Raw genomic sequence first — 26,707 nt, 5'->3', positions numbered from 1 at the left:
CTCCTCTTTGCCACCTCTTGGTGTCCCTCTGTTGTGGTAACACCCTCCCCCCCCAAAAAACCCACACATGAAAATGTAAATCACACTTGTGGAGTTCACCCATTCAATGCTCACTGAGCTGAAGTCTCAGTTCAACCTTTCACCCGATTTGGGTGGCGTGCGTTTCTTCTTCGATTTCTTGAGTCACACCTTCCACTGTATCATCTTCCTCATTTCAAAATGAATTTGCACCGTTACTTCCGATGGATACTGACTCAGAGACAATTCAGCTGAGATTGCTTAAAACGTGTTTCAAATCGGCTCATCATCGTTTTATCCTGCCGTGACATTAGAAGCCAGCGGACTTCCTCGTTGCGTTAATTCAATGTGTCTCGGCACATGAGTCATGCGAGGTTGCCATCAACACCGGTTGTCTCCAAAGTGAAACGCATTTGGCTGTAAAGTGTACTTTGACACCATCGTTGGGGGGGACTTAACATTTTATAGAGCACTATATACAAATTTCCTAAACAAAGTGGCTTGTATCGAGGTGAGAGGATGACCTCATCCCTCTACTTGTTGACTCTGCGTTCGGCGATGGAACGCCACCGCTTGTCAGTGCGGCGGTGTTCCGTAACGCAAGCGTGACGGATGTCCATCGAGCGTCGGTGCGACCTCCGTAACCGGCTGTTAAGAACATTCCGTGCCTCCGTTTTTGTGCTTCGCGTTTGTGGTTGCACGTACGTAACATCGAGGTTTCTCATCCCCGCCTCGTACCGGATATGTCCAATACAAGTCAATGTTTATTTAAAAAAAAAAAAAGACTAGAAAAAAAAGTAGTCCACTGGGGGTGAGATGCAGAAAAAAAAAAACCTCAAAACAAAACAAAAACAAAAACCTGATGCTCAGCTGTGCCTTTGTCCTTTTCTTGGTCCCGCAGGTTTGTAACAGATTAACCACAGTGCAAATATGTCTGACACTACCTGTGGCATTAACAGAAGACACACACACACACACACACGCACATGACATTAGACTCCCACTCCATTACCTGGGTTATGAGGTCCACTAGGGGGGCTTTAAAGGTCAAAACACAGTTTATAAATAAACTCTACTCCTTTCACTGAAATGAATCCTTTTTTATTTCTTTCACGGAAAACAGCGGGGAGAACCCCGGTGTATAAATCTAATCCTATTTAAATATACATTTTGCTAAATTGTGGATTTTTTTTTTCCACAGAGATTTTTACAGGATACTTCCTGTAATGCCCTCACATGTGGGAAAGGAGAGCCATACAGTTGTCACACATGCACTTTTCAGCCATTTATCTGAACGACACCAGCACAGTCGGTAGCTGATGTTGGCCACAGCTCAAGCCCAGATACTCACACACTGGTTTGCCTATGTCAGACAGCACCCCCATCAGGCCCCGCCTCTTAAAGGCACATACAGCATGTAATGCGGACACGACATGTAGAGTATCTTCTGTCCATGTTCTACTTGCAATTTTTTTTCCCTGTGTGGCCAAATTCATTTTGAATGTGTTCGATAAGTGGGTGAGAGGGGATAAAACTATTTTTTTTAAAAGTATTTATATTACCTCAATGTCATCCCCACTAGAAGTTCACTGTGAAAGAATTGTCTTACTTTAAAGTGAAACGTGTGAGTGACTTGCATATTTCACCCCCGCCTCCCTTGGATGTTGTGTCAGTATTTTCTACATTTGTCCGCACTCAAGTGTTCTCAAGTCACGCGCTCGTGTTTTCTTTTTTGAGGAAGTCGCCGGACGCTCTCTCTCTCCCGGATTGCGGCACTGCGTCTGCCGTCTATGTCTTGTGCTTATCGTGCCTCGTTGTTTGCACGCAGCCGGTCTGCTGGCTTTTGCTTTGGATGCTTCTCGGGTTGTCACCAGAGTTTTGAAAGGCACGCCGGTGAATGTGTCATCATACCTCAGTCATACAGTCAATGGCCCAGCATTTATGCATCTCAACGTATGTTCACTGGTGGTACTTGGAGGCCGGCGGCCATTGCTAAAAATAAATCGGACACTACCGGTATGGTGCGGCGGTTGGCCCGTATTTTCTGAATCACCCGCCACAGTCATCAATAACATGCCGAGCGGAGCCGCTATTGCCTGCAAACACGAACGCATGAGGGCCGAGACCATCAGGGCGACAAATGCGGCTTCATTCAGGGAAAAAAAGTTGATCTTGTAAATATTACAAAGGTGATGAATAGCTTATCTGCAATCAATGGAGATGATGAGTCGGTGATAATAGGCGAAGAGGTCAGAGGTTGAGGTGATCGAGTTTCCGCCTAATCTTATTTTATAAACGATGAAACATTAACGGGGGGCCGGCCGCCGCGTGACGTCACTCCCCATTGAGGTCCTGTCCGAACTTTTGTCCCGCTATTCATTCAGCACCGGAGCTCATTACCTTTTAACGAAGGAATCGGACACCGAGGGCAGCGATTCTGGCATATCACTTCTGTTTGTCATTCCGCCACCACCATTAAAAGTAAACAAAAAAAAAATTAATTGGGGCTCGGATCGCTTATCCAACCACTTTTATTTGTAACGCGATCCTTTAGAAGCGCATTGTCAAACGTTCTGATCAGATAACACAAATGCCTTTTGGTGTTTGTAGAGCCCAACAGACCCAAACTCGAAAAACAAGTTGTATGAAAACCAAAGCGACATTTCCCATTGGAAATAAACGACATCAAATTATACTGTTCCAGACACCAAAAATATTAATAAAAAGACAGGGGAGCCGTTTTCAACAAGCCTTCAACAGCAACTTCAGGCAATTACAAACCTCGCGCACTGCAACGCCAACACTCGGACAACTTTGGGCACCATCGGCTTAATGTCCTTCCTGGCCTTCAAAATAAAAGCCTGCCATGTACAGTATAATAAGACTTTCACTTCACTTTCTTTGGCACCTTCAAGCTATTTTATCCTTGCATATTCAGTGTGACTACTAAAAAACAAAACCCCACCATGTGGCCAAAGTAATTGTGGTGAGACCGTTATTACACTGGCGAGCTTCTAATCTCTGCCGATGCGTTACATCGACTTTATCAGTGTCTGTTGCGGTCTGCGGTCTAAGCCGGTGCACTTCATTCTGGATCAGCACTCCCAGGAATGTCACCTCTTCTGTTACATAAAGACTGAGTCCTTTGCTTAAAGGATGATAAAAACACAGCCCTTTGGGATTTTCTTTTCTCTTTTTTTTTTAATGGCTGTTGACATTTTGATGAGGAGTTTGGTAGATGCATGAGTCACGCTGTTGACCGAGAATAACGGTCAATGATCACAGCCGGCTCGCGTGTTTTTTATTTTTCTTTTTTATATGGAGACTTCCATGCTTATGGCGGCGGGAAGTAACTAAGTATAAATATTGATGTACTTATATCATTTTTTTACAGGTATCGCTCCTCGATTATTTGAAGTATTTTTCCGGCCACATGAACATCTGTACATCTTTACGCCTCACTCTGTCAAAACACGCTTGTTACTTTGTTTTTCCCGCCTCCGCAGATGACGACAAGACATAATTAGAGAGCGGTAAAGCCAGTTTTTTTTTTTTTTGGTCCCCTTTTCCTGATGTACACAAGTTGAATCAGTACCTCTACTTTTACAAGCATCTTTCTTTGACGCAATAACGTCTACCGAAGAACAGCGTGCGAGTACTTTTGCAAGCTCTGCAGGCTGATCGACAACAGTGAGATGATTCATTTTTGATCAGTCAGCAGAGAGGGGGGGAAGGGTCCAAAAAAAAAAAAAAAAACAGCTGGTCATTCCAGGAGTTACACACCAGCGTCAAACTGTCGCTTGTGATTCCTTTGCGCTGGTGCGAGACCCCTCGCTGATCTAAGGTCAACGTCATTTTGGACGTAGTAAAAGATAAGCTGGGCATACGTTTTTTGCGCGTAGCTGCAAAAATTGCAAGAATCGCTCCCCCACTATCTCACGTGCGTCTGAATCGATCGACTTTCCAGAGGAGGAGTCGTTTCTCCATTAGTCTGTGTCACTTCTAAAGTTAGCAAGTGCGGTTTCATCTATTCTGTTGCTCGATAGGATTTTTTTTTTTTTTGGCGTTGTTTTCCTCTTGCAGGCTTTTTGTATTGTGACAGCTGCCCTCGCCTTTGTTAGAATAACATCCCCGGGAACTCGCTTTTCCTCACGTGCGCATGGAGATTGCGGGGCCAACGCCTTTTCCACCCTCGATTGTACTGCTGTGTACGTTTTTGATTAGTTCGGAAATTGACGATAAGCAAGTTCACGCCTGTCTGAATCAAGCCATCAGCAGGTTGTCCGTACCCCCCCCCCCCCCCCCCCCGAGATCCTAAAGTCTCTGAAGTTCGTGTGTTTTCCTGGAAACTCGCAAGCGCTGCCTCCTCACAGTGTGAGGCGAGTCCACCGGTCCAAATGTGGAGAGCTTTTTTTTTTTTTTTGCTCTCAGCTCAGGAGCCCGATGCTCTGATTGCATGACAGAAAAAAATATACAAATTCGAGAAAGGAAGGCAAAAGGGCCCAAAAGGCAACGGATTCCATGAAGTGACGTCCTACACTTCAGCAATTAAAAAGATCCACTTGTTTTCAAATATTTTCTTGGAAATCTAAAAGCCAACACGGTTGACGCAGTTTTCAGATGAACCCTTTGAGGGACGGCGGTCACTCCAGTGGGGACAGCTTATCATGTTATCATGATTGGTGCATGAAACAGCCTAACGTCACTCGGTGTTGGCGGTTACTATAGTTCGACTTGAGGTGACAAGGGAGTGCATGCTGAGGCCCGCTAGTGGTGACACTCAAGGGTTAAAACCTTTCTGCGGGTTGAAGAGGTAGCTTTTGTGTTGCAAGCAGATAACACCCTTGATTGTGCACTTTTCTCTCTTTGTTAAAAGTTTGCACGGACATGAAGAGCTCATAAAAAAAAAAAAAGTTTTGTGCCAGCTGTCCAAGTGTCTACACAGAAAAACAAGTATTTTTTTTCGTTCTCCAAAAGAGTGAACCGACTCAGCCGCACGGTCAGCTGAGTGAACATTTCTCAGCCCTCGTCAGACAAATCCACCGCTAAACTGTATGACTTTCTATGAAACACAAACCCGATTAGGCTGCGCAGTGAACTTCATAACTCCGCTGAACTTTTTTTTTCTCCCCCGCTCCCCTCGTTTTTTTTCTCTTGGAGAAACAACACAGTTAAAGAGAGAGAGAGAGAGAGAGTGAGGAGAAGATTGGCTCCTCTCGCTGTCGTCCTGTCTTGCGATTGGTAGGCGCCTGTTGCTAGGCTTGTGTCGGGTTTCGACAGTTTTTTCTGCTTCCTCCACTGTCTGTGCAGCCCATAGGTCAGGTTTGAACTGGTCTGGTGGACCTCTGCCACTTGTTGAACATCCCCAGCGAAAAGGAAAAGAGAAGGGGGAAAAAAAAATGCAGCATGATTGTCACTGCCGGAGAAAACAAAAGGCGAGACACGTGCAGATTAGAGTTTGCCACTATTGTCTTCTTTTGTTTTTCCTCATTCGTACCTGAGTCAGCCTCCTTGTTGGACCAAGGCTGTTGTGAATCATCGTGTTACACTTGCATCAAGTCAAGACATTTGTCGGCAATTAAAAGAAAAAACTAGGTTTCCACACCTTGTTATGCCTTGGAACAAAAAACTGTACCGGTAATTAAAACTTTGTGGCACGACCGAAACTAAATACAGTTTTGGCACTCATTAATATGGAAACCCGGACAAGTGCCTTCTTTTTTTTGGGCATCAAGACCTAAAAAACATCTCACCGGGAGCTCATAACTCTCTTTCTGTGCTGTATTTTAATTGCGTGAAGGCGTAGCTCGTGACAAATGACACTTTGCAATTCATCTTTGGCAACAACAAGCTGCATCCTGTCATTAGTGTGTATGTGTGTGGGTGGGTGCGCATGTGTGTGCAAGTTTGTGCTGTCCCTCGTGCGCTATCGAATGCATTTTTATTGGCTACTTAGCTATTTCATTGTGCATTGTTGACAGGGTCTCGACTGTGACGGCCTTAAAAAAAAAATCACTAGCACATCATTAATTAATACGCACAAAAGGACGATTCAAATTTTTTTTTTTTAAACATATCGCAACACTTTATATAAATGCTACCGTAACCAATCAGATAGCTGTTTGACTTTGATTAAAGTCAATAGTATCTTAGCCATTGACTCCCATACTGGCGTTCGATGTTTGGAGGTTACCAACAGTCCGCGATGGACTAGTTTGTGCGGCAGCATAAGACGAAGTGGTCATACGACACAAGTGGTCATGCAACGCGTGACGCTGGACGTGTCATCTCGGGCTCAGTGGGAAGAAATATACGAGCCTAAAAGCACTGAAACAACAATCTCACCCCGCGGAATCATCAGTGCGTGCAGTGACAATGGCGCCGGCCATGCCGGGACACCCCCCCCCCCCCCCCCGAGCCTATAAGCGCTTTTATGTGAAATAGGGGTCCGGTGTGTCGTTACGCTGACCGGCCTCTCTTCTGCAGCTTTTGCTGAGCCGCATGAGTGCTGACTCCAGTCCCTGGGAACATGTTTACCTCTCTGCCCCGTTCCCCACCCTCCCTGCGCCAACAGGAGGGGGACCCGAGGTGAGAGAAGGGTGGGCGAGGGAGGCTGGCCGGACCCACACAATGAACCTGCTGAATACTGTGCGATGTGGCTCGCCCTGCAGTTGGCTGCCAAACTGGCTGGACAGGCTCTTGATCAAAGTCCGCCAGAGGGGAGGGGACGGGAGAGTGGTGGTGGTGGTGGTGGCCGGGGGTGGGGGGGTGACTTTTTGGCTCTGCTCGTTATACCAAATTTAGCTTTCTAGTAGTTTTTTTTTGTCGCACAGAAGAGCAGATAAAAGACGGTCTCTATAATTGTGACATGATCGTGGTGGCCAAGTCCCCACTGAAGGTTGCGGTCATTCGGCCTGCCACCGCTTACCGTATCGGGGGCAGTAACTGACCTCCTGACGAGGTGATAAAAGCGTAATGTGGCACGCAAGTGAACGTGTTATTGCCAGGCTGGGATAAACAAAGCTATAAGAGCGGTCGGTCCTCCTTATCTTTACCCCCCCTTTCTCCTCTCCTGTCTTGTGGCTCGAAAGGGAGTCCTTCAGGCGGCTTGATTAGTGGAGAGATGACATTATTATCTGTGGTCTGAGACGCTGCACCTATGAGAGCCCCCGTTCAAGGGCCTGCAGACCTCGTCATCCTTTTAGATGAGATTATGGGCTTAATTCATCGCAAACGCATGCATGCAGAGGGTTTCAGACTGACTAGTGTCTTTTAAAAAAAGTGCACTAGACATCAGCAAAAACACTTTTTTTTCCTAATCTAACAAAGAAAACTGACGCATGGTCAAAGCTATGAAATTGCCAAGCATTATATTTCGTCTGTCGGGTTTACGTGAGCCTCAAGTTTGGTGATGGTGATTAGTAAAGATACAGTTGCTTGTTAGTCACCCCGTTGACTGTGTTGTTGAAATGATTTGCTCCAAGTCGACTAGTACGCATGTAGTGTTCGCTATGGACATGTGTGAGTAACTTCCAAACAATGTGATCGGACAGAAAAACAGCGGTGAAAGCATATCTTCTTGTGTCGGACGTCATGCATGAAGCCGAATACAGTCACGCTTCCAACATGGCATGACAGGAATGAGCAACTGGCAGCGCAACCTGTAACCACACTCTGAGTGGCCCCCTGATTAATATTTGAAAAAAAATATATATATTTTTTGTTTTGTCCCCCCCCAAACCCACACGCACTTTTTCATGGAAAATGTCTATAGGAAGCTTATCAGAGGGCGTTACAGAAAAATCCAATGCATCAGCAGATTTTTGCTATTCGCAAACTAGCCTCGTTTTAAGTTGTAATATCAATATTCACCACTTGGTGGAAGACATGGCTTTGTTGCGCTTGCACCGGGTCTGAAACTGACCTATGCTACAATGTTCGTGGAATGGAACTATTTTTCTTCTTCTGTGGATTTGTAATGAGATATATATGAGTTGCTGCGCTTCATGTTGGTTTGCTGTTCAGCAGTTGTGTGCCATCCTTGATTGGTCTTTTTTATGCACAAAAGCCCTTTGCATTGAAAAAACCCCCACAATAGGTGGTATTTTTTGGATTGCTCAACCCCTTTGTTGTTGAAAGATGAATTTTGATTGCCTTTACAAATGGATGTATTGATTACCGATTGTATATCGGTCAGTGTGCATCATATCATGGTTAATGAACAGCCACAGTTATTTAACAAACAGAAAGGACTGACAATTCAATCAGGAGTGAACAAAAGAAGCACAGAAAGACGCGGTGATGTTTTCTTAAGGCAAAAGGGGGTTTGTCTTTTCCGCTCACGTTTTGCCCCCCTCATTCCTCTTTCCTCACGCTTAGCCCCGCCCTCTCCGCCTCTCCCGTGTCACCATTGGTCGGCTCCCGCGCGCTATCGCCTCGCGATTGGCCGATTCTTGCGTCGCTCAAGCACGCCTCGACTTATTTACCGGATGTGTGAGCGCGGGGGGGGGGGGAACCAAATGGGGCTGCCGGAGTGACTTGGCTGCTTGTCGGGCCCGCAACAGCTGACGAGAGCGGAGCACTTGAGCGCGGCAGCCTACCTGGGAACAAAGAACTGCTGGGGGACGGTTTGCGGAGCTTTCAAACCCTGGTCCAAAAGCAGCGGAGTGCGGGGAGGACAAGACATGAGGCACGCCGTGTCACCTTCGGAGAACGTGGAGAATTGTTCGTTCGCTGTGACACACTTGTTTAAGATATGTGCCCATTGTGAACGGCTCGGAAAAAAGGTAATCGAAAAAAACCCCAACAACAACAGCAATTTTCATTTTCATCAGCGCAGCATCGAAAAGATGACACATGCGACTGTTTGTTGGTGTTTTAAAGCGATGTCAGTCGATTTCTGCTCTCAGGCAACTGCTTTTTCTTCGACTGAATGAGCTGCAGTGCAGTCTTTTGTCCGGACTTGTTTGTCTGTCAAGTTTGGGAGGAGGGGGCCCTCGAATGTTTTGAAAAGACCCCCCAACACACATTTTTATTGTCACTTCTATGAATTGTTATCTCGAGTGATTACGTTTTTTTTTTCTCCACGTCGTCCCGACAGAATTAAGTCATTTGTTGGTCAGTTTATTCATCTTAGTCTAATGAGTGGACATGTCCGTACATGAAGAAAAAAAAAGTTCTTTTCTTTTTCCGTTCATTTACATCCCTTTTAATGTCTACTGTGTCGCTGTGTGCATCATGCTTCCACGAAATCATCCAAAAATGATTTTTCGTCACCAATGCCTCAGTTATTCTGTGCTTAATCCTTGCACAATAGCTCCAAAAAAAAATTCACTTTTAACATCTCCTCTGCTCGAGGTGTGCATTATATTGCCGTAAATCATGTTTACTGATGCTGTGCTTAAAAACGGATAGTTCATCACAAACGCCCCCATTAGGCTTAAAAAATGTCACTTTTATGCCTGCCGTGTTCATGATAGTGCAACAAACTTAACATGTTTACCGGCACTAAAGCCATAATTATCTCACCCCCCCCCCCAAAAAGTCACTTTTAACAACTGCTGTTCACAGTTACTGATTCTGTCCTCAAAACTGATTTTTCATCACGAAGGCTGCAGTTATGCTTAGAAATGGCTCACTCTTGTGTGAGTTGACAAGACGAAGTCATAAATTGAAGCTGCTATCGCTGTTAAATGTTTCATACGTTTTATGGAACATTAAGCATACTCACACACTTGTGTATATAGCCATGTTATGCAGTCTACACCTCCTGGTCATGCATTGTCTAAATTTTGCTCAAAGGACCTCCAAGATAATTTCTCTGCCGTAACGAGACGAGAAAGTATTTCGACGACATTTTCCCCTTTTATGTGTCTTTCAGGATCTGGGAGTGCGAATCCCAAGACCCCTGGGAAACGGGCCAAGCAGATTTATCCCTGAAAAAGAGGTATGGAAATGTTCATCCTACCAATGAGGTTCCCAAAAAACAACTTCATTGGGCCCGTTTATGATGTCACGTATTTCCGTCCCAGATTCTTCAAGTCAGTAAAGTGGACACCAGGACACAGTCGATCTTTGAGGATGCGTTCGCCGCCCTCGGCCGGCTGGATAACATCTCACTAGTGATGGGCTTCCACCCGCAGTACCTGGAGAGCTTCCTGCGCACGCAGCACTACCTGCTGCAGATGGACGGGCCGCTGTCGCTGCACTACCGCCACTACATCGGCATCATGGTGCGACCCCACCTGGACTTTGTTTACCTCCCCTTTTCAAATGCCACGCGTCTTACGGTTGTTGCATCATCCCGCGTGTAGGCGGCGGCTCGCCACCAGTGCTCCTATCTGGTCAACCTGCACGTCAACGACTTCCTCCAGGTGGGCGGCGACCCCAAATGGCTCAACGGGCTGGACGGAGCCCCTAGAAAGCTCCAGCAACTGGGCGAGCTCAATAAAATCCTGGCCCACCGGCCGTGGCTGCTCACCAAGGAGCACATCGAGGTGAGAAACCGAGCTCAGGACGGGTGGGTGTGGGCGGTGGCGGAGTGGTCGGGGTGTGAAAAGTGTTGCGCAACAGCTGAGGTCATACCGAGCGAGCTAACCAACTGCGCTTCGTCTTTATCAAGGGTCTGCTAAAAGCCGAGGAGCACAGCTGGTCACTGGCCGAGCTCATCCACGCCGTCGTTCTGCTCACGCACTACCACTCGCTGGCCTCCTTCACCTTCGGCTGCGGCATCATGCCCGAGATCCACTGCGACGGCGGCCACACCTTCCGGCCGCCCTCGGTCGGCCATTACTGCGTGTGCGACATCGCCAATGGCAACAACCACCACGACAGTCCCTTTGGCAGCCAGGTGAGACAAATGCTAATCGAGGGGGGGGGGCGGCGTGTGCACACTCCTCGGCCATCTGTTTCCCCCCTATGTGGCACGAGCCATATTTGGATACAGAAACGTCATTCAAATTAGACACCATCCAGCAGAATCTTGTTTTGCCCTTGCAGTGCAACAATGGGTCACATTGACGAGGAAATAAACACAATTTCATGATTAGATATAAAATGAGAGTTTGCCTCTCTGTCAGTTACACCCTTTACCAAAAATGACTTTCTTCAGGCGTTGGCATGGGTCTTATAGCCAGGTGGTCTAGTGCCACCTGTTGCTGGTCTCTGCACCTCACAGCGCGTGACCACCTGTCCAGATGTCAAAACTCTTTCCCCCTTACCGGCATGTTGTCCAGGAGGTGTGCGGCGGCGAGGTGGAGGTGCTGATGGAGCGCATGAAGCAGCTGCAAGAGTGCCGCGATGACGAAGAGGCCAGCCAGGAGGAGATGGCCACGCGCTTCGAGCGAGAGAAGACGGAGAGCATGCTGGTGGTGACGGCCGAGGACGAGGAGTGGGTGCCCTCCCGCGACATCTCGCGACACTTCGAGGACCCCAGCTACGGTTACAAGGACTTCTCCAGGAGGGGCGAGCACGTGCCCACTTTCAGAGTGCAGGTACACTCGTCGCACATGCAATGGTGGCCCCAATTAACTAATTCAGTACCGGCCAAGTCTGAAAAGACGTTTAAAAACGTCTTTGGGAGTGAATGAGTTAATGATCATGTCTCATTTTAATTATAATTTTTGGTTGTTTTTTTTGCAGGACTACAGTTGGGAGGACCACGGCTACTCTCTGGTGAACCGTCTCTATCCCGATGTGGGTCAGATGCTGGATGAGAAGTTCCAGATGGCGTACAACCTGACGTACAACACCATGGCCACGCACAAGGACGTGGACACCAGCATGCTGCGCAGGGCCATCTGGAACTACATACACTGCATGTTCGGCATCAGGTAGGCAAGAGCAGCTAACATGTTGACGGAATAAAATTGAAAGGGTAGTGCGGGCAGGGCGGGTGCTGGAGCTTATCCCAGCTGTCTTCGGGCTGTAGGCGGGGTACACCCTGAACAGGTTGCCAGCCATTCACAGGGCACACTTAGACGAACCGCATCCGATAATCAAGCCTTTCATTGTAGGCTGTGGAGCATATTATCAATATGTGTTCTTTTGCCACCCACCCCGTGTGATTGTCAGGTATGACGACTATGATTATGGTGAGATCAACCAGCTGTTGGACCGTAGCTTCAAGATCTACATCAAGACTATGGTGTGCAGCCCAGAGAAGACCACCAAGCGAATGTATGAGAGCTTCTGGAGGCAGTTCCAGCACTCTGAGAAGGTCAGACACCTTTTACTCACGTAGAAAAGAAAAAGGTTTTTTTTTTTTTTTTTTTACATTGCTGCTAAAGGCCTCCTACCTCTGTCTCTGCAGGTCCATGTCAATCTGCTTCTTATGGAAGCGCGAATGCAAGCCGAACTTTTATACGCTCTGAGAGCCATCACTCGCTACATGACATGAAGTGCTTCTTCTTTTTTGGTTTTTTTCCCCCCTTCTTTTTTATTTTTATTTTGTAAGTCCTGTGTCATTGTTGGGACATTTCAAGAAAACATTTTTGGGGGCAGAGGAGCTGGATGCAAAATCAGAACAAAAAGCAATGGGTCTGGGTTTGTTTGTTTTTTAAAGCCTGCAGTGCCAAAAGTGACCAGAAGTAGGCAGCACATGGCTTAAAAAAAGCACTGACAGTATTCCAGCAACAGCCCCTTCATTCATTTTCTTAATCACTGTTTTGTTTTTCTTTTCCATATCTCATTTCAATCATCATCTTTTTGGGGCCCATACCTATGTGCCTGAACTCCCCAGCGCAGTGTGCGTATCCACGATGACGATAATGAGATGATGCTGCTCCCAGTGTTGTATTCAGCAGGGACAGGGAGGGGGAGGTCATATTGACCCCCCTTGTCCCAACCCTCCAAAAAAACAAGTTCGCCATCCACTGCATTATTCCCAAATGTCCGTGTAAGCTAATTCAAGTCGTGTGTGTGTGTGTGTGTGTGTGTGTGTGTGCAAACTCATAGAACACTGAGCCCTATTTGAGTTGCGTGTGTGAGCATGTGTGTGTGCGCGCGCGTGCATGTGTTAAAGAAAAAATATAGTTTTTAAAATTTCACGTGTCAAAAAAAAAGCGAGGCACTTTGAAGGAGACTTCTTGCTTCTGCTGTAGCTGATGTTATTTTTGACGTAACTTGTTGAGCGTGTCATTGATGACATCGTCATTCTTCTTTGTTTAGTGGTTTATTAATTAAGAAAGACTGAAAGAATGAGGGGCTCCGGTATGAGGTTGGTCCGGGAGGAATGGCTAACACACACACACACACACTCACACATGCGCACACATGAACACACTCAAACACTGCTAAGCTGTCTTCCGCGTTATCCCGGCTGCCTGGTCGCCCCAATTTGGAAGGCTGTGAATTTTACCAGTGAAATAAATACCTCTTCTCTAATCTCCATTCAACATTTTCTCGCTGTGCAAAAAAAAAGAAAAAGAAAAAAAAAGCATGTACGGTGGTACCCTGACTTCAGAGTTTAATTGTGAGTCGGGAGATGCTGAAAACACGTAAAGTGGTGCTCTCAGAAGTGAAGGCACCACTGTATCTCCTAATCATTTTTTTTGTGGCCATGCGTGCTTTTTGTCAGAGTGACTGTTTAAAAAGTGCTCTTTGGTGAGCAGTCTTCCCCCGCCCCCCCCCTCCCTGGCCGGCCATGTTCCCGTTTGCTGTGTAAAGGGGACAACGCCGGCTCGCCATCAGGCTGATTTGCGCTCGCAAATGGTTGTAGCTGTGCTTATTCAAGCCTAACTAGTGCAAAAAAAACAAAAACGAAATAAAAAAGCAGCTTTTGTTTTAATGAAACAGTTTTGAGTAAAAAAAGCAGTCAAACGCTGCGTTTTTTTTGTTGTTGTGAGGGCGGATTAAGACAAGCGATGGCTGGGAGGTTTTCGACAAAAAGAATGGTACCGTTGGAAGTGAGTCGGAAGAACGTGAAAGAGATTTTTGTTTTTCAAAACTTCTGACTGATGTCAGTTACTGACACTTTTTTTTTTTTACACAAAATCTATGAAAAATGGACAAAAATAAAACAATAATATTGAATTGTTGTGTATCATTTGTAGCGTTCTCTTATTCTAAACTTATTTGGTTACATTGAGCATTTAAAACGTATTTGGTTACATCGAGTCAAAACGTCTCACCGGGACCGCACACTAGCTAAACGCTGATGGGGGCGGCACTGCACTGCCGTTGGTAGTGTAGTGGTTCACATAGCGACAGCTCAATTCAGCCATTGTTTGAACTAGAGGAGCTCATCTTGCTTGCCTCTGTTCCAATTCACTGAGAAACAATCGTAAAAAAACATTCATATGTTAAGTTCTATTTGAAGGCCTCCCCCGTTGAGTATCATGACATCATCACCAGCACAATCACCATATCACCCCAAAATGCCTTCACATCTCATTTAGGATTAAAAAAAAAAAATAGCCGCCTAATACTTCTTTATATCACGAGTAATGTTTCAATTAGATGTAAAGCTTTTTTTTTTTCCTTCGATCATGATACATGAAGTGATGTTCCTTATTTGTGTTGATGTAACAGCCATGTGACTTTGAAAATGCTGTTGTGGTTGGGCAACTTGTAAGCACTGCCCCCCCCCCCCCCCGTGTCTGTGTAAATTCAACTGATGATGATGATAATAAAGGCTTCGAGAGGCGACAGCGGCGCTCGCTTCGTCTGTGCTTTTTAAAATGTATTTGTTTACACATTAATGTTGCTTACCGAAGGACATTGAGGCAGGTCATCAAACGCACGCACGCGTGCTCACAAAACCAAAGTGATATAAATGTGCAAAAAAAAAAAAAGTGTGAGGATGGACTTTAAAGTGCTTTCATAGAACAGTCACATGATGATGGGATTTAAAAAGTCACTTGCACAACAAAAACATTTGCAAATATATAAGAACAGTCCATATGCTATGATCTATATTATTCACTTTTCATTGACCAGCTTTGATAGTTTTTGGGCAACAGGTCGGAACTCCAACTCCCATAATGCCCTGTGGTAGTCCTCGTCTTCCATCCACTTGACGACCTCTTCTTCATCTGAAGGCGGTTGATGAAGAACAAGAGTGAGGTGGGTGCGAAAAACAGTGGCAAGATGCAGCTGCAGTGCATGATGGGAGGTAGAGAAACATATTTCCATCCTCCCGTGATGCATTGCGATGCCCCGAGATCCCCCAACTGACCCAAATAGGACGTGAGGATCTCGAGTAGCGACTCGCTGTCCTGCGCCTCCACCGGCTTCTCAGGTCCGCTGCTCATGTTCCACAAGGCCTGACATAGTTGAGCCGACAGCTGCCAGTCACCTGCTCCCAGGTCTCTTAGGCAGTCTGTCAGCCTGAAATGTGCACACACACACGGATTGGCAGATTTTGTTCATAAAATATTTTTTAATTACGTTTGTTGTAAATCATGAAAATGTATTGAAGTTAAATACAATTGAACTGTAGTTAGGTAGTGGCATACCACTAGAGGAAGCCCTACCAAACTTTGCACATCTCTACTTTTACAGTTGGAACTATAAATTGGGTTTCCACTGGACCACACGAAATGGCGGTCTTACTTAAATGCTTACTTGGTTGCAGCCCCTTCAAGGAAGAGACTGGCTCTGTTGGAAGGGTCCAGCGCCAGGTTGGTGAGAACCCCACAGGCCGAGAAGCACACATTCGGGTTCTTGGAGTCCAACAGTGTCACCACAAACCTGTGGACTGAGAAGGTGAGGTCAGCAGTCTTGTTTACAGCTCCAATTAGCCTATCGAGAGTGTGTACATATGAAAGATTTTGGGTATTACAGTGGTACCTTAACGCGGCCATCTTGGAGGGGTGGTGGACTTAAGTCACGTGACTTAGTCATTGATTTGTAAAGACCTGATTTGAACTTGATGACTTATTCTGTGTCCATTTGTAAAACACTTTTATTTGTAATACACATTGAGTATTGTTTTTGTTTTTATTGTTTTTTAAAAAACTTTTTGGGTGGCATACTCGAACACATTGGCTACATTGAGACCGCGGCTTCCTAGTCAAGCAAGTGTTACGGAGGAAACTCCAAAGATGAAAACATTCAGATGGAAAGAATGAAATTTTGAATGAAATCGCGGAAAAATACAATAGCAACATACAACGAAGTTTGCGACTCGAAGAGCAACGCAACATGACGTTATTCTTCATTCGTCTGACTAGACGCAAGTAAGCTAGCTGTGTGAGCTGTGAAGCTATTCCGTTGGCTCAATTTGCTTCACGGTTTTGCTCACCAATAGCTGGTCAAATATTAACTCGACCTCGTCCGTTCTGCGTTTAACTGCAGAGACAATAAAGTAACTGTCAGAAGCCTGTTTAATTTTTTATTATTATTTTTTAATGTTAGAAGCGCGTTTACGCCAATAACAGCGCGCCACGCCTCCACGCCCGCAACCTGGACGTTTAGGAAAAGTTAAAAAAAAAAAATCTGGCGGGAAAGGTCTTATTAAATTAAATAAGAAACTAAGAAAAAATACACCGGTGGAAATGAGCTTCTGAATCAGTGAAAAAAATATTTAATGACTTCAAGATTGCATGACCCGACTTATAACTTTCTTGAATCAAGTAATGACCTGACTCGCGTTGCTTAAAATTTGGAGGTGACTTGACTTAACTTGATTTTTTTTTTTTCTACAGTGACTGGAGAAGCAGAATTATAAATATTTGCTTGCAACTCATGGCAAAAAAAAAAAAAAAAAACACGTCCCAGTGACTGCTCATAAATTGGTCCACTTGTAAATGAAGGTACCACTGTATCAGTTAACGTGTTGATCATGAACCTTTGTTCTGCATTATAAAGTCCCGCACATCTTTGGACTGCGACAAGTTCCCGTAGACGCGCGTGGCCTCCAGTATGGCGGCCATGTTGGAGCTCAGCACCAACTTCAGCATCACTTGAGTGACAAAAAAGGTAAAAAAAACAAAACTGATTATTTTTTGCACTTTGTCTTCATTCTTTTGAAGTGTTACTCTTACACCGGGCGATGGCCAGCTGGCTGCGTCTGAGCACCGCGCTTTCTTTGCGGTAGAACGTCAGGTTGTTAATGGCGGCTGCCACGTTCACCGTGAGCTCCTCGCTCTCCTCCACCGACCTCAGCTCTGTGACAACACATGCGCACGCATGCACAGTAACAGTGTGAGGTGCTGACGAACATCGATACTACCGCCTCCGATTTCTCACCCAGTGTTTCCATCAGCAGCTGGACGCAGGTGGTGTTGCTGGCCAGTGCGGCGCCCACGTCCTCATGGATGCACATGTTGGCCAGCACCCGGACCAGCTTCACCAACACGTCCTCGGCCTCCCGGCGGCTGGCCGGAGGCGGCGTCGGCGCCGGCTCCTCCTCCCTCAGCTGGTAGTCGTCGTACAGCCGCAGGAGGGCGTCCACGGACGCCTCGCAGCGGAAGAGCTGCTGGCGCGCCTCGTTGTTCTTGGCCGTCAGGTTGCCCAGCGTGAAGAGGAGACGCACGACCAGGTCCTGCGGGAGAGACGCGAGTGTTGACGCAGTGCAGTTACACACAGCCAACCATGTGAGAAATGTGCCAGAACATCTTTTCATTCAAATTGGGTCGTTCTCACTGGTGAAGTCAAACCAGCATATTGGTCAAACTCAATCAATTATTGGATCAAAAGTAGAGTGTAATAAGTGATCTTACTTTTGCCTGATTTACGCTACACAGGTCAAGTTAATTTGACCTTGCTATTCTCTGATATCCAATGATGTCCACTTCTCAGCCTTTCTGTGACTCTTCCAGTCTCTATCTTTGTTGCAACCAGGGTTATGGTCGTTTGGGATTTTTTATTACAATTAGTTATAATTTAGACTTTTATTTTTTTAAATGGGCTTATTTAAAAAAAAAAATTAAAGCAAGTGTGCTTCATTTTTAGTATTAGTTTTAGCTTTTCAGAGAAATTATGGAGGAGTTGAACGCAAGATAGAGAAAAAGGTTTGTGCCAATGTGAGTGACTTAAAAAGTGCTAAAATCGTCCTCCTTCCCTCTGCTTAGGTGTCCAGAGTTTTCTCGTGTCTCCGGAAGGAGGGGGGGGGGCAGTAACTAAAGTGCCCCGGTGCTGTTCTGTCAGTCAAATGGTGAGCAGGTGCACTTGGACGCACGCGCCTCTCATGACCAACCCGCCCGCCGTCGTGAACGTGCAGCAACACAGGTAGAAGAACAGGACGGACTGTCCTCTCAAGAGGGCGGGCGTGCGCGCGCGCGTGTGTGTGTGTGTGTGTGTGTGTGTGTGTGTGTGTGTGTGTGTGTGTGTGTGAAAACGTTAACACCCTCTCAGCCACGTCTGAGTGCTTACTCAAGGGAGGCGGTCATTTATTCTATCCTTACTCCTGTTGGCTTCTGGATCATGTCCCGACTGGCCTCAACTGAAGCTCACCTTTGTCTGATTCCACTCAGCGTTTTTTTTTTTTTTTTTTTTTTTTTGCCTGAGTCATTTTATCTGATCTGGGGATTATTACATGTCGACACGCACACTAGAGACACACACACGCGCACACACAGATGTAATGTCCTGTAAATGTGCTTGGGACCCGCCGTTTGTAAACAAGCTGATGTGCAGATAAACAGCAAGCTCATTTGTGGAAGCTAAACCCTCCGAGGACATCCACTGACTCACCGGTTTTTGGTGTTGTTTGCTCAAGTGTTCTAAAAATAGTTGGTAGCAGTCGGGGGTCTGCGCCAGAGCGAGGCAGCACTCCGCGTACGAGGAGAGTTTACTGAGGAGACAAGTAACATTCTTGACTCAAATGTAGGCTCAGTTCAATGACAAGCATCTTTTTTTTTTTGAAGCCGGTTACCTGTAGATTCTAGAAACATTGGTGCACACGTCTTGGTCCTGATGATAGCGCTGCAGAACCAAGCAGAGATCCGACATCAGGGAGTGGGAGACAAAGAAGGGACGGGCCTCGGTGTGGTCAGCCAGATTTCTCAGGGTGGCAGTCAGCTGCCAGAGGTCAAGGGGTCAAGATATGGGGAAGATTCAAGGTCACGATTAGTTACCCAATCTCGTAAGTCATTCACTATTAAATCAATGCAGTCGGCTGCTTTATATTTACAACATTTTAACTCATTCACTCCCAAAGACGTTTTTAAACGTCTTTTCAGACTTGGTCCAGAATTGGCTAGTACTGAATGAGTTTTAATGGGCCATGATTTTTTTTTTTTTCCAAATGCAATACAATTCCTCTTCTGTTTGTAAAATGAATTGACTGTCGTCGTACGGACCGTACCTGTACGAGGATGTGTCCGGCGATCGTCACGTGAGGCTCATCCACCCTGCATAGCTTCCGGATGAAATTATGAGCTGTGCTGATGAAGTTTTTTTCCATCAGGAGGTGGACGACGGCGACGTTTCCCGAGAGAAATTTCAGCGTGCCGGCGCCGTAAAATAGCGCTTCGCCGCACGTCGTCGCATCCTCGCGCAGCAGCAGCTCAAGCAGCGAGTCTAGACAGAGGTAGCCCCACCGCAAGCCCCCACCTTCACTTAAAATCCACAAAGTGCAGCTTTTGACATTTTGTGATCCCGAGAAAAGAAATGTGTTCACCTAGGACTGAGTTATTCTGGAAGAGGACGTCATTGGCTTCACTGCGACTGACCTGGAAGATAAGCTTGCAGATGTTGAGCAGGTTGGTCCCGCCGACGTGTAACTGAAAAAACCCCGCAAAAACAAGTCAATTTTAATTTAATTTTTTTTAAACAATCGACCCGCAGCACACTCACGGTGAGACACAGCTCGGCGACATGCATGTGGAGGCGCGGGGAGTTGAGGTCGATGAGTTGGAAGAGCGTTCTCAGGATACTGGAGCGCCTCTTACAGCGGTGTGGGCCCAACATGGCCGCCTCCTCCAGGGCGTCGTGGAGAGCAACGCACAAGTCACATAGATGATCCAGTGAGGCCTCGCAGCTGTCTGGAGGATTTTCGGAAAAAAACAAAACCAAAACAAAAAACAAGTGTGAAGTAAAAAAAAAAAAGGATCGCGGTATTTGCAACTACTCTTGCGGGGGAAAATTTCAACCTGGTTTTGGAATGTGTTAGTGGGAATCTTTGTCCAGAAGGTCACTAAAAGAGCCTGGCTCAATTTTTTTATTTATAGTTCTTCCAAAAGGTGTTTGGGGTTGGGGATTTTGTTTGCCTTGACACCAGAAAAAATGTCATTCCTTTTCATGCCTTTATGGAGCAGCAAAAAACAATTGACGCTTCCCCAAATTGTGACAGAAAAGACCCAAATAAGCTTTGTGTTTGTATGACGTGTCAAATGATTCATTCGACACAATAAAAAAAAAAATGACGACAAGAGTTTGCAACATATAGTTGCCAGATGTGGCTTCTTCAATTCCCTCATCCAACGCCACTCTTTTCTCCCCTATTTGTATTTTCCAGCACTCCGAATGCCCTGTGGAACAGACATCTGGTTTGTCAGATTACACCGGCGATTATCGGCGGAGATATCGTTCTGTGTGTGTGTGTGTGGTGCACCGTCGGTCATCTGGATTACACCGCACACTCCAAAGGCAGTAAGTAATCACATACAAGTGGAGTGTTGTTAACAAGTCTGCCAAATTTGAAGGAATTAAAAAAAAAAAAGAGGATACAAAATGATTAATAACAGAGCTCTCATCCTAACGACGCTAAAAACAAACCCATCTTGAGCATCATTTCTCAATCAAATAGGTGCCTGTGGCTCATCCAATGCCGGGAGTGGGATTCATGAACGTGCGCACGGTTAACTTCCCTGAAAATGTCTCTCGATACAACCGTGAACGAGGCGATGACGTACCGGGTGGGACCTTAGCTCGCGCGCTAGCCAGTCAGCCATATGAGAGCATGTCGACATCTTTCAATACTTGTTTGCCGGTTCGCTGAAGATACATCTGACTGCAAGCTGAGAAAATGGGCACAAGTTGTTTGAACTCAGGAACTCAACAATCTGGACAACTAAAATGGGTCCCCGAAAAGTTGAACGTTGTCTCTTCACAATTGAGCACTACAACATTGTCTTTGCACCAGTTTGTATCTTCAAACATACCGAATCATTTTACGGCGCCTTGAAGACGTTCAACATCGGTATGTGTGCGCCCCGGGCGCTTAAGTCAACCGACCCGAGATGGGATTTATTTCCATTCACGTGGCCTTGGCCACCTGTGCTCCCACGCATCATGATCCCCCTGCCAGTGCTGCATAAATACCCTGACACTCACCAGATTGTTGAGCATCCCCAGCACATTTTACAGACGGATCTGCTGACCCCCCCCCCCCCCCCCCCCGACCTCGCCTTTTGTCTAACCCCCCCAGCCCACCTCGCTGGCCTGTCTGCCCTTCGCGCTCCTGACCATTCAGATCTGTTTCCACCTCGCTTTTGAGAGACTGCTTGGACAATGACCAGATGTTGCTCCCCCCCCGAAACGTCTGGGCCGCCATCGGGCACCACGTCACACGATGTCCTCTACTGATCGGTGCACTTGAGGATAAAATCTGCCCCATCAATAAAACATTAGCAGTGAAATAACATCCTCCCTTTTCGAGGAAATTAAACGGAGCGGCACAATCGCACAATTCCAATCTGGTTGCTGAGGAAAGAGAAAGGGTGGAGCCCGTTCCTTGTTTTTTGAAGTACACTCATAAAAGTGTTCCCGGCATCGAAACTAGGGCTTGGCGCACTCTTAACACCTTGCTGCAATTTTGCACGTGTGAACTCACGAGGCATTGGGCAGACTAAATATTAAATATTTGAACTATGGAAATTACATTTGGACAGCGTTGAAGTATTTTAAATGCGTTTGAAATCAAGGCCGGCAGACTGCATCATGCTAACACAATTTTTTTTTTATGGGTAACTTTATTTTTGTTTTACTTTGAGTTGCCTTTTTTTTTTTTTTTTTAAAGTGTGAGTCAGAAAGCATACGGGATAACTTCCTGCTCAAGCCCAATGCCTGTCATCGGATTTGCCGTTCATCGCGTTTCCTTTTTGTGTCGCTCTTACCACCCGCAGCCGCCGCAGCCTTTAGCTGCTGGAGAAGAGGCGCTATCGTATCCCACCGCGAGTCGGCACCTGCGCTTGTGTTATTCTTTCCACTGCTGCCCAAATCTGATGAGAAGAGAGACAGCGAGAGCACATTGGTGAAAATGAACCTCCGCTTGGTTCACAAGTTCACTGTCCCTTAAAATAAAGCAGCGGGAAGATTGATGGCACCGGCGAAAAAGGTCAGGTCAGCCATCGGCTCCGAAACTCCCGTGGACGCCCTTTTATCAATTCGTATTGCGTCGAGATTCTTGATGAATGCCGCGCACGCAACGGTCTGGCCAATGCATACATCAATACTTCGCGTGACACAGGAAGTTGCGGTTGTGGAAAGCAATTGTCTAGTCGATTTGTCTCACGCTGTCAAGTTTGTCTTTGGCAACGTCTCTCAAAGCAGAACTAGACTCGTTGTCTGTTCGAGAGATAATGTTGAGCACGTTGCTTTGAAAGGCAATATGAAGTAGAACGGATTAAAGACACTGTATGAGGGGGGGGGGGGGGGACAGGACGGTTTCATTGACGCCGTCTGAACGAACCTGTTCTCTGTCCAGCTCTGACCTCGTCGCTTCTGATTCCGGCGTCAACACTGGACTGCGATAGTCGGCTGCTTGGCGCAACGGGGGAAAACACACAAATATTTTTTCATGTGTTAGGCACTGGGACATTCAGAAGACCAAAAAAAAAAAAAAAAAAAAAAACAGCTTAACTTGATGAACACAAAACATTTTTTTTGGCTACTCGATGCTGCCACTTGGTGTCCCTCTTGCACCAGAATTGCTTTTCCCCGACGTGCACTCGAGTTAGTTGGGGCCTTGATCCAATTGTGTGTGTTTTTCTCAGCCTGACCTCGTGTGTGCGTGAATGTTTTATGTCGCCCGCCTGCATGCATCTTAGACCTCAATCTCCAACAGACAGGAAGTAAGACGCGAACTCTGCGGGCTGCGCGTTGGAGACTGTTTGTGCTTTGTCATCCCGAAGGGCGGTCTGTAGCTTTTGCAGGAAGTAACATAACCAACGACACTCTATCCAATCCCATAAGTCCTTTATTATTATTATTATTTTTTTTAAATACATCCATGCATATGGCGACTACTTGTATCATTGTCATGTCATATGTTTGGCATGTTCACAAAGGGCATGTACAGGACCTGTTCAGAATGAAACGGCCTGCGATAGGATTACAGGTCCCATCAGCGGGCCTCTTTGTGTGATACGGCCATTCTCCGAGACATGACCTCATCCCTGTCTTGGGCCTCGGCAACAACGCGCTGTAGCAATGACGCACGAAGCTGCCGGGCTTTCCCAAATGGGCATCCAAAATCGAATAAGAGAGCCATTTGGAGCCATAAAATGACATCTTATTGGATGCTTTCTGTCTGCGTCTATTAGCCGTCATTAGTGCTCCGCCCAGAGTGTTGAGAACAAAACTCTTGAAACTTGACAGTGCAAAAGAAGCAGATTCGCTCATTGCGAACCCCCCCAGGCTGTAAGAAGCATGTGATTCCTCCCAGCCAATCGTCCCATCTGTCCCTTCCCTATAGCGCTTATCCTGTTCAGGGTCACCGCTTGGGATGGAGCTTATCCGAGCTGACGTGACACGTTGCAGAAAGCTGGGAAATTTCAGACTCGCTCTCATGTGCCATTTGCTTGTGCGCGTTTCCCCCTGCCTTTTGCATACAGTGAAACTCCTCTCCAACGAAACCTACATGGGCGAAAATACCCCCTAGTGAGAAAAAATCTTCATGCATGAACACCATTACCACTTTCCTGCCCACCCATACAACACCCCCCCCCCCCCCCGTTGCGTTATACGAAATATTTTTCTCTGCTCTCGCCTCGTGATGAGATTCACTACAATGAAGTCTTCTAATCCAACAGTGACCTTTACTGCTTCGTTCGGAAACGGCAACAGCAACCACCACACTGGTCTACACACGCGCAGTAGTACAGGAAGTATGTGTTATTGTGAGTTTCAGACGCAGCAAGAACGTTGCATTGCTAAAATGGCTAAAAAAAACGGCTCTTTGGACGTCAAGCAGCTAAGACAAGAAGAGCTCTGACGCTGGAAGAGAGGGTAAAAGCGATCAAAATGAAAGTGTGTGTGTGTGCGTGTGTGTGTGTTACGTCTGAGATCAAATTTGCTACAGTGAAAAACCCCCTGTTGTGAAAAATTTCTTGCTGCAAACATGATTTCATTGTAGAGGAGTTTCACTGTCTAACTCGAGCGACTCCACACAATCTCGAAAGTAGACAGACGGAAGCAATCATTTATGAAGGGTTGCCGCATCCTTTTGGCCTCTGCCGCAGGCGACGTTCTGAGATTTGATGTGAAATGTGTTTTATTGTTAGTACTCCCACCTGGGTACTAATCAATATGCGAATGGATTGGAACGGCAGAGTTATGTCCCCTCGTCCTGACACAGCCGACGAGGTTTGCGGCGGAAATTTCTAGCCCTCTCGTAATAGCTGCCAGTAAATCTTGTGTTCATCACGGGATGACAACTTGATGGAAGCGAGAGGAGGAGAAGCAAATACCTTTCCGTCTGACTTCTGCGCGGCGCACAGAAGTAAGGCGCGCCGAAGGCCTCCTTGTGGTCTCCAGAGACAAAAGCTTGGGCCGCTGGCAGCTTTTTCGTTGGGTCTTGATGTGATCTTTCTTGCGACGCTAACACACACAAAAAAAAAAGTGTCTGGAGTGAGCGGGCAAAGTCGAAAGCAACTCTTTGTTTGGACACAGAGAATGTAAATTGAGGTCAGGGTTGTTCCTCACCATCTGCGTGCGCCGCTAAAGGAGGCAACGTCGTGAGAGGTGTCGCTCTTAAGAGACGCGCCCGCGTTCGCACCAACGGCCTCCTCGTCTCCAGCGAGTCGGCGGGAGGTTTGGGAGATGACTTGGAAATGTCATCATTGCCGAGAAATTGAATCTTTGTCTTCTGGCATGGAAACAACATACTTTTATGCTGTCGGTGGCAATTTTAGGATTTATGTTGAGCCAAGGTTTTGCATCATGCCTTTCAGGGTTCGATCATCCAAGGTCTTCTATTATTATTATTTTTTTTTTGTGGCGGAAATTTAAGATTCTTCAAAAATTCTGAGAACAGAACCCATTGATTTTTGATCGGATCAAGTGGCAGGTGCTCAAGATAGCAGGATGGTCACATTGAGACGCTTCAAGGACAGTTCTCTGTTGCATTATTCAACTCAGTGGTCACTTACATGTTCCAATGGAGATAGGCGAGCCCCTGAACTCGGCCTGGAGTCTCCGATGTCAAAATTCGTTGCGTGAAGACTGTCAAGATGAAAAACAAAAGTGGAAATGTGTCTCATACGGCGGATTTGGTGACACAAATAGAGGAGGAAGACATACCTGAAGGTGGAGGAAGGTCTGCTGCCGTGGTCTGCACGGACAGAGCTTCTTGCAAACAACTGCCTCTGTGCATCTCTTGGAGTGTGAGGTCGCTGGGTGGACTGAGCTCGGAGAATCCTTCTTGCTTCCCCCACTATCTCTGCACTCGTCTTCAACGAGGGGTGCCTTCTCGGCAGAAAAGGCCCGCACAGCTCGTATTTCCTCTCCGTAGAGCCCATTTGGCCGACGTGACCTCGGCTCAGCTCATGAATTAGCTCCGGTTTGTCTTCATTATTAAACTCCCGTTTATATTTACGTTTCTAACATGGTTTGCATAAGGGAGAATGGTTGGTTTTATGGTGGAACGGAGGACACCGAGCGAACGAGGAGTCCCGCGGTGCCGCGTCTCCATGGCGACCGCATGTTGCTGTGGTAGCGAGCACAACAAACGGGGAGAGACGGCCAATTGTGTGGTTTTATGATAGAATATAAACACAATGTCAGGAGGATATTAAATGCTTATTGTCCATGTCCAGGAAACTCCACCATAGCAAGTACTAAAAAAAAAAAAAAAAAAAAAATAGTCGTCTTCCAATGATCACAAAATTGTACATGCCTACAAAAATATGACGCTTTCAAAGTTCGTTGAGTAAGCTACATTTTTATACGCATAAGCTACATTTTTATACGCATACAATATCATTTTAGAAAAAATTTGAAGAGGATCCAATCGCCGGTCGAAATATTCCGCCGTGACCCGGCACTCGGCTTCAACTGTTGTGAGATCATCATCAGTCGACGGGATCGATGACGTCAGGACCCGCGACAAGAACGGCGTCTTCTCCAGCTGTCAAAATACGGGTACGGTGATGTCATTTAAATTGCATTGCCGACTTTCGGTTGTGTGAAACGGTAGATAAAAGACAAGACAGAAACGAGAGCTGCAAATGTCTACCTTTGTCTTAATGCTCAAGTTTGGTAGACATTTAGTTGAATGAATCATTTTTACGAGCACCTGACCGAAAGTTGTTAATTGCGCTACCTGAGGTGGGCGTGGTACCTGAATACATTCAAAAGTATTGTAAAACCAACAAATGCCAATATTGCCTCAGATTTTAAGCGTGTGCACGTGTCGTTATGTCCATGAAACACAATTTATGCTCGGACATAAAACATTTAAGCATTGTTTTAATCAGTTGCATGGGATGATATGACAAAATATGTTTCCAAAATCCACCGCAGCCCAAACCCAGTACACTAACTGAACAGTTCCACACCAAAGTTGTAACTGGATAAAATAAAA

At 46.3% G+C, this 26,707-nt stretch overlaps 2 protein-coding genes and 1 long non-coding RNA gene across 6 annotated transcripts in view; 2 read left to right on the top strand and 1 right to left on the bottom strand.

Moving 5' to 3' along the window:
- Window positions 1-14,049, top strand: part of LOC147187714 (sestrin-1-like) — a 35,882-nt gene extending 21,833 nt beyond the window's left edge. The window contains exons 1-9 of one of the 2 annotated variants that reach the window (XM_086099722.1): window positions 8,521-8,804; window positions 9,899-9,964; window positions 10,050-10,250; window positions 10,332-10,514; window positions 10,640-10,867; window positions 11,253-11,510; window positions 11,659-11,849; window positions 12,091-12,235; window positions 12,329-14,049. In XM_086099722.1, coding sequence (XP_085955848.1) covers window positions 8,703-8,804; window positions 9,899-9,964; window positions 10,050-10,250; window positions 10,332-10,514; window positions 10,640-10,867; window positions 11,253-11,510; window positions 11,659-11,849; window positions 12,091-12,235; window positions 12,329-12,415 — 1,461 coding nt within the window. In that variant the 5' untranslated portion in view covers window positions 8,521-8,702 and the 3' untranslated portion in view covers window positions 12,416-14,049. Of the gene's footprint in view, window positions 1-8,520; window positions 8,805-9,898; window positions 9,965-10,049; window positions 10,251-10,331; window positions 10,515-10,639; window positions 10,868-11,252; window positions 11,511-11,658; window positions 11,850-12,090; window positions 12,236-12,328 lie in introns of those variants that run through there. The other variant, XM_086099723.1, reaches the window with a different exon arrangement.
- Window positions 14,050-14,673: 624 nt separating this feature from the next.
- LOC147187712 (armadillo repeat-containing protein 2-like) lies at window positions 14,674-26,137 on the bottom strand. 3 transcript variants are annotated; one of them, XM_086099717.1, is made up of 17 exons: window positions 25,426-26,137; window positions 25,275-25,347; window positions 24,829-24,991; window positions 24,594-24,723; window positions 22,595-22,662; window positions 22,020-22,124; window positions 19,759-19,946; window positions 19,583-19,685; window positions 19,268-19,482; window positions 18,836-18,981; window positions 18,655-18,754; window positions 17,209-17,503; window positions 17,004-17,126; window positions 16,808-16,921; window positions 15,583-15,715; window positions 15,194-15,345; window positions 14,674-15,050 (listed from the first exon to the last, which is right to left on the bottom strand). In XM_086099717.1, exons 1-17 carry the CDS (start codon window positions 25,641-25,643, stop codon window positions 14,938-14,940), a joined length of 2,439 nt encoding a protein of 812 aa, XP_085955843.1. In that variant the 5' UTR covers window positions 25,644-26,137; the 3' UTR covers window positions 14,674-14,937. The 3 variants fall into 3 exon arrangements, with proteins under 3 accessions (XP_085955843.1, XP_085955844.1, XP_085955845.1); XM_086099718.1 differs by lacking the exon at window positions 14,674-15,050 and having other exon boundaries at window positions 15,197-15,345; window positions 15,583-15,708; window positions 16,836-16,921; XM_086099719.1 differs by lacking the exons at window positions 14,674-15,050; window positions 15,194-15,345 and having other exon boundaries at window positions 15,582-15,708.
- LOC147187713 (uncharacterized) lies at window positions 18,978-19,859 on the top strand. Its single transcript, XR_015097577.1, has 3 exons — window positions 18,978-19,297; window positions 19,370-19,664; window positions 19,750-19,859. It is a non-coding gene; the product is annotated as an uncharacterized LOC147187713 (long non-coding RNA).
- Window positions 26,138-26,707: the final 570 nt, after the last annotated feature.

The sequence above is a fragment of the Hippocampus guttulatus genome, chromosome 20, assembly GCF_054856545.1.
Source record: "Hippocampus guttulatus isolate MCC_2025c chromosome 20, RoL_Hgut_1.0, whole genome shotgun sequence".
NCBI lineage: Eukaryota > Metazoa > Chordata > Actinopteri > Syngnathiformes > Syngnathidae > Hippocampus > Hippocampus guttulatus.
Note: the sequence above shows the minus strand (reverse complement) of the source record. Positions and strands in the feature narration are given on the sequence as shown.